Here is a 7,691-nt window from a genome sequence, read left to right as displayed (position 1 = left end):
ACATGGGAAGCTACTTGGGGAGAAGAGATTTATTTTTGTTTTCTTTTCCTTATCACTTCACACTATCACTTGGGTGGCTGTAATTATGAATGATCCCATGTGTTCTGGCAGTGATCTGAAATAATTAACTGAGCCACGGACTGGCTTGGTTGAGTTTCCTGCAGATTTGAGTTTGCTCTCTGGTTCCAGGTGGGAAAACAGTCATTCTGCATTTCTTGCCCAACCTATCAGGTTATATTGCTGTACGTTGCAAAAGAATTGTCCTGAATCGCAGGTGGCTGTTGCTTCAGTGGAGCTGGTAAAGAAATGCCATGTGGCTGCTTGAAAGAGGCTATCTAGAAGGGTGGAAAAAAGTGACACTCTTCACAGTATAGTTGCGAATCCCAGGACAGCCGTATTCAGCTTGTGGTTTTGACATTGCCCTTCTCTGTGTTCCCTGGAAAAACAATTCAGTCTTAGTGCACCACTGTCCTGCCTGCAAAACTGAGATGTTTTCCCTACCTTGTGGAGCTAAATCCATTCATGTTTGTAGTAAGCTTAGTTGCTCCATGGATAGCAAGTATTGAAAAAGGCTATAAATAGCCAGTCAGTACAGAATGTGACTCGGCAGAGACGTCACTGGAGAATGTGGCCTGAAGAGTTCCCCATTCTGTTCACAGTACATTTATTCTGTGCTGGTTTTGGCATAAATGCCTTTTCTTTTTTTGCATGTGTTCTGCATGGTTGCCAGCCTGCAGAACACCCACACAGTGAACAGCCCTTAAACAGATGCCAGATAGGAAGGGGAGCACGAATGATCTTGCAGGATGCAAATCATTATTTTCCATCACTTCCCATCTTTCCCGGTGTTTGGATATATGGCCATAAGCATATTTCTGCTAATTGTGCCTCAGTTCTCCTGCTGTAAACTAGAACTATATAGTTTCTATAGGGATGATGAGATTTTTTTAGTCATCTTAGTTAAGTTGGGCATCTTGTGAATACAGCTACATTCCATAGCTGTAAATACAGATACAGGATTTTACTGTGCTTGTAAGCAGCAGAGCTTTAACTAACAAAATTAAGAACAGAATGCAGTATTCCTAAAATGTTCCCATATTGTTCTGATACCAACTTATCTGGCAAAGAGGAGAGGCTGACATCTCCCAGCAAGGAAATGTCCAAAGCTTTCTAAAGTCTGTGGTACCAGTTACCTCCAAAAACCTATTTCGTGATCAATAGCTAAAGCTTTCAACATCCTCGTTGCTGGAACTGTTGCTGGGATCTTCCCACCTTTCCTCTGCTGCAGGCGGTGTAAAGCTTGGCTGCGGGAGCTGTTTCCTCAGGGTACAGGGACTAGAGTAACAGCATGTCCTGCACTGTAACAGAGCATGTATTGATTTTCTGCTGAGTAACAAGAACTAATGATGGGCATTGTGTATTATTCATGTTTCATCAAGTTCATTTCTAAGCTGTACAGTGCAGCTGGGAGAAGGGTTAACTAGGGACATCAGAGACTGCAGAACAGTTCTACAGTCAAACCAGTGTGAGGTCTGGTGGCAGGACTTCCTGAAATACCTTCTTTGGCAGAGATGTTCTCTATCCTCTTTTCTGGGGAAACTATGTAAATTTCTGGAACCCTTTTTAACCCATTCATGCTTTCCTCCCTCACAGCTAGTGAAGTTCAAAGAGGAATGGCAGGGTAAGCTGTGGGCTCAAGTTGCTTTCATGTTCCAGTGCACATTAGCAGGTGGGGGGGGGGGGGGGGGGCGTTTTTATAAAATTATCAGGGTAGGAAGCTGATGCTTTTAAAGCCCTGTGGCAAATAGTCTGCCTAGTTTTATTCTGTGGTCTTTGCAGCACTGAGATGAGATGCTTAAGTTTCTCTGCAGAGTCAGAGATAATTCTCATGATATAGTAAGGTTTTCAGAGTCAAGGAAGGAGTGGTAAAAAAGTTGGAAGTTAGGAGGTGAAAAACGTTGTCTTTGATAGGTATGGCAAGGACTATTACCAACTGATTGGAGAATAGCTTTTCTTTGTAGAAAACTTGATGACTTTTAAGAAGATTCTTCTATTCTGCTTCAGAATGAATTCAATTGATCTTTTCATGGAGAGTAAGAGGGGAAGGTTAGAAACATGACAAGAATTTTCCATTAATTACCTGGTACATCTTTGGCTAACATCCTCTCCTGTGATGCAGGAGACCCAAGTTTCTGTTCCACTGGGTTTAGACCAGGTACCTGAATCTGTTACCTGCATAGTGGGTGAGTACCCTCAGTGACTACTGTTTTTTGGTTTTTTTTCTGAGAAAGATGTTTGTGCTTCATTTTTTACTATGGAAACATTCTAGAGTAATGCTCTTGTCCAAAGAAAATGTGCCCTTTTCTATTTCAACAAACTGGTAGGTAATGGTTTGAAAGCAGCTTGCTGAAAAAATCCTGACCAAAACTCATGGTACACATCTTGGTGTGTCCTTATCACTGATGACAGCTAGTTCTTGTTTCTTGCCACAACGCTTCTGCCAGGGTCAACAGTGACGGTTCTTAGCTGGTCTTTCTGCAAAAATAAGAGTGCAGTTTTTGTGATAGGTTTGATTTGATTTCACTGGAAACTGCTGCTGAAGGGGTTGATCTTGCTTTCCCCCTTCGTCTTGGCTTTTTCCTCAATATCTAATCACATCTCTCACTTCAGCTCTTATGACTGAAAAAACAGTTTTCAAACCAGTTTGACTCAGGTCGACCCAACTAAGCTTCATGGAAACTGCACCTTCAGGTTGCTTTTTGTGCTCCAGTTGAGTAACACCACCAGCCCTCTCTTCAGTGAGTAGTTCAGTCCTCTTCAGAACTGTTTGTCTCAGGTTTTTTGCAGACTCAGCCAGAGCAAGATGACTGCCTATGTTTGATTCATGTGTAAAGGTTATTTTCAAAACTTTAGAAATCGGAGCTCTGTGGCATGCTCTTCAATTAATTATAAAGACTGAGATCAATATAGGCAGCTTGCCCTTACAAAAGGGACCTGCATTCAATAGTGACTGCTTTAAAGTTGGTCTAGTGGTTGCATTTTGCCAGAAGTTAGGCTGGGCAGAGTAAAATGCCTCATCCAGGAACTTTTGTGCAGGGTTTATGTAGAAAGCTATTTTCACTGCCTTGTTTGTGCTATATAACAAGTAGGAAATCAAGAAAGGCAGAGCAGAATCAGGAAGGTGGGAGTCCTAACTCTTACAGGGACAGTAATTGTTGACTACTTGTTCTGTAGGGAGTCTGGCAGTGTCTTACAGAGCAGTTGGAGTGACAGCTTGTTTGTCTTGTCCCAGCAGGTTGAATGATGCCTACAAAGCGGTCTGCTCTGTGGTACGTTTTTGTGTCCCAGGTGATCAGCACCATTAAGTTATTTTTGTGGCCTTTTTATCTCAGTTCCTGTTGAGATGGTGTGTAATTAAAATACCTGGAGGGGAAATTAGAAATTCAGACATTAAAAATCATTCCATGTTCTGTTATTCAATGCAAATTGCAATTCTAACTAACAGCAGGAAACTGAGTTTGCCACTGGTAATTAAATTTTCTCCTGAAGTCTGCAGCTGATAACCAACTGTGCATATCTGAATACATGATGATGTTGGTATCTGAGGTTTTATTTAGTTTCTGGGGATTTGGCACTCAGCGTATTGACTAAGGAAGTGGCAGCAAAATAAAGTTCGTTCTGGGTCCTACTAGAAAGAATGAGACAATGCAGTTTGAGCAGTGCAATGTGGAAACACTTGGCAAGTGAGAGCTGTGGACATCACAGAGTGTCCGTGGCGTTGCATTGACCTGCAGGAGAAGATTGATGGTCTTGGTTTTGCAGTGGAGGGCACTGTCTGATCTATGTTTAATACTCTGGAGTGTGGCTGAGGGCATACAAATATTTCTATGTCACTAAAAGTGATTAACTGTCCTTTGTAACATGAGATAGACTTTCCATTTATTAAGGAGGGAGAAACCTAAAATGTCTTCTCTGAACTGTTTTTCCAAAGGAGTGCCCAGAATGATAAAATTGCATGCTTTCTTTGCAGTCAGAGTCTGGAAACTGTTGTTTATTATTACCTTATAGCTTGGGTTGAAGACCTTCAAGGTAATAAAGTCCTAGCGCTAAGATAGTGACAGGTACACCTGCTTGGCTTTTGCCAGCTGCACAGTCTCTTTTTACGTGCAAGGTAAGTGGAGCCTGAGTTTCCTTGGAAGTATGTATCCTGCACTTCCATGCCTAAAAATTGTTATACATTCTTCTAACGTTCTGCTTGCTCCGTCTGCTCCTGAGCACTAGATGGTGCTGGTTCTTTCCACCTTGTGCTTGGACTTTTGCTGTCAGTTATGGCATACGTCTTGAATCACTCAAGTGCGAGTTCATCCTGTAAGAGGACATTAGTCACCCTTCATTGTTCGTTGGTGTCTCCTCAAAAGCAAATCGGCAAGCAAGAGTTCCCTAACGGCGTTATTGCCCAGCCTGTGAAGCTAATACTGACAGAATATAGTAGACAAACTATAGTATTGCATGCATTTCTGCACCTTTGCCCTGCCGTGAGCATCTTAGTCTGTCTGAATCCACAAGATACAAGGAACTGAATGCTTTCAGCTGCTGTCACAGATGCCAAAATCAATAGTCTTTTGAAAACACTCAAGTTCAAATTGTTTGCCCATTTAATCTTAAGATGAAAACAAGATTTATTTGTTATGGAAGAGCAAAGCATGTTCTATATAGACATGTACAGTAATGACTGTGCGGGAAGCCGCTTGAACCTGGGCCTCCACTATTTCAGGTTAACACACTGATCGAGGGGTTACTGGCTATTTTGTGTCTGACTATTCCCCCTCCCCCATTCTGAGCCTGATAAACTTACTTTTCAAAATATGTGTCTTCAGACTTTTCCAGTTTCAATGAATTGGCATTTGCCTCTTCCATCTGGGTGTGGGGGTAAAGGAGTTTGATCAAACCTCCCACTGCATTGCTGCTTAGGGATCTGCCGGAAAGACCAAAAGATACTAATTGTCTTCCTCAGGGTAACTCCTCTCCTTATTCTACTGAAATTCTTTTATCCGACTGAAAAAATAGGTCTCGACAGGCCACAAAACCTTGACAATTTCATTTAGCATCAACAGAAGTATCAATCAGCTGTCAGTATTTCTAGGCTTGTTATATAAATGGATTTGAGTTTAACAACTATTATTTGAGGAAGTTAATGGAGGCCCTGGTTTCCCTCATGCAGATATTAGACACTAACAACTCAAATCTTCTCCAAGCAAGGCATCTCTGCTTACTGATCTCCTGATCTGTACTTTCCCTGCATATTTGACTGTACCATGTCACTGAATACTTCTGAAAAGAGAACATGAAAAAAGGGACTGAACTTTGCCCTCCAAATTCATGTAACCTTACTGATTTCAACAGTGTTGCGTTCAGTCCACTGGTGTATCCCTACAACTTGACCAATACACTATTGCCTACTTAAGGTGATGAGTCATTGCTGGTGAAGGTCTTCAGACTGCATCCAGACTTTTGAACAGAAAGGTTACTAGTCTCCTTTTTCCCCCAAGGGGTATGAGGCTCTCTGATAGTTAAGAATGTTTTGGTTCACCTTATGTTATCAACTTAAAACATCTTGAAGGGCATCATAAGGTACCTGCAGCCTGTAAATTGCTTTTTGCTTTGTGTTTTGTTTTTTTTTTCCCCCCTAACATATGCAGTGCCCAAGGCTTATGTTTGCATTTGGCAAGCAAAGATCCTGCTTCATGAAATAAGCAAGATCCTGCCTTTGTTTCATTGGAAGTGTTTGATCTACTTCAAGTTATACTGTCTATGTCCCTCAGTGCTCTGGGGCCCTGGGCAGTTGAAAGTAGGCCTGGAAACGGGCTGTCACAGCGTAGTGTTCTGCTATCCTGGAATTTGCACCTCCAGGAGAAGCTCTGCATCTGATCCCTGATCAGTAGCACCTAGCTGTCTTTAATGCGTGTGCTGGCTTTCAACAAGAATGCTGGTTTTTACAACTGCAATTGCAACAGCATGAGGCCTGCTGGGAAAGGAGCATGAGGCTTAAGGAGTTTCATGAATAGCTTTTTCTGCTAGTGCAGATCATTAAGACATAATCTCTGACTGTTCTTGAGCAGTTTTCCTTAATCCATTGTATTCTCCAAGTCAAGTATGTCTGCATAGCATTTTGTGTAGGCTGCCTTTTGGTTATAGAAACATGGCTCTGTAAGATGATCGCATGTTGTTGCTGGAATGTACAAGGCATCATTTGATCCCATCAGGTTGGCTTTTTAGTGCAAATTAGGTAAGATTTTGAATTCTTCCTGCTGAGATGTTCCAGAGTAAGCTCTGCTTTGAGTATTCTGCCTTAAGGATAATATATTAAGCCCTAAGGCATGTGTGGTTAGTACAGATTTTTTTCATTTCTTTTTAAGCGTTTCTGTGCAAGAACAGCTTTATGGAACAAAGATATGCTTATCGAACTGTCAATGTGATCAGTTATATAGCACCATCCCTGTATTTCTTGCTAATCTGTCAAAAATCAAGTCTTCAGTGCTGTCTTGCAGCTTGTGTGCTCTCGTGCTGCTGTTGCAGGTTAAGCTTTGTTCAGCCCCAGAAGCAGCTGTGTTCCCATTTGCAATAAGGATGGGTGAATTCTCCACAAGATTTATGCAATGTTTGGGATCCCTGAGGCTAAAAGTACTATAGTTTAGTAGGTTAGCCTGATGAAGTAAAATAAAGTAAGACACATGATATATGGCAATGTAGTTCATAGCACACAGCAAATTCTAGCGGTAGTAAAAATAAGTATTGGAGGTCAACATCAGCATGAAGAAAGAAAACCTCAAGCTAAAAGGAAGTTTACTGCTTAGGCGCCTGCTCCTCAGAAGTTTTACCAGCTCAATAGCATTACTGAGGTTAGTTGACATCTAAGTCTTGTGGGATTGAGCCCTTTATTTGAAGTTCATCTGATGTGCCTTGTGCAGTTCAGTGGGTTAATTTTTGTCCCTAGCTGATCTGGCACAGTCATGTTAAATTACAAATATAATGCATTTCAGATTAATTTGCAGGGTTATATTGGTTGTGTGAGCTGGAGATGCAGTCAGGGTTGCTCACTCTTTTCCTTCAGTGTTCCCAGGGACTGCTTTCCTCTTTATTTTCAGTACTTGAGCTTTTTAAGGGTCAGCATGTCTGCCAACTGCATTTTCTTTAGCTCTGGTACTAGGAGAAGTAAATTGCTGGATTTTGGATGGATGGATGATGAATCTTAGTTTCTTGAGGTGGTTATTTTTTTTAACTACTCTGTGGATCCTGAACCTGTCAGTGGATGCATGTATCTGCTTGCAGAGTTCATGCTTTGTAATAGCAAGAATAAAGAAAACATCTCTCTGTTTCGAAATGTAAAATTTTGTGGACAGGGAGCACTAACTGAATTTCTTGTGTACCTGCTATGCCTCTGCTGTTGTCATTACAGAACTGCTGTAACATCTGCAGCATTTGATGACTTGTGGGTTTACTCCGACTTCCCACCTGCTTTGAGATGCTGTGGATTTGATTTCTGTGGTGTGTGCAGCAGGTGCAGGCTAAGCAGAATACAGAGAAACACACACACTCTGAATCTGCATCAGTCACATTGCATTCACTGAAAAGAGGGCAACAAGCAGGATTAGTCTCTAAACCAATGCTGGATGGCACATAAGTGAAAGAAA

At 41.6% G+C, this 7,691-nt stretch overlaps 1 protein-coding gene across 1 annotated transcript in view; it reads left to right on the top strand.

Moving 5' to 3' along the window:
- Positions 1–7,691, top strand: part of ARHGAP22 (Rho GTPase activating protein 22) — a 135,651-nt gene that overhangs the window by 11,300 nt on the left and 116,660 nt on the right. The window contains exon 3 of the mRNA XM_059821163.1: positions 6,890–6,899. Coding sequence (XP_059677146.1) covers positions 6,890–6,899 — 10 coding nt within the window. The remainder of the gene's footprint in view (positions 1–6,889; positions 6,900–7,691) is intronic.

This window comes from Gavia stellata, chromosome 9 (assembly GCF_030936135.1).
Source record: "Gavia stellata isolate bGavSte3 chromosome 9, bGavSte3.hap2, whole genome shotgun sequence".
NCBI lineage: Eukaryota > Metazoa > Chordata > Aves > Gaviiformes > Gaviidae > Gavia > Gavia stellata.
The sequence above is the reverse complement of the archived record's forward strand: the minus strand, read 5'-3'. Positions and strand labels throughout refer to the sequence as shown.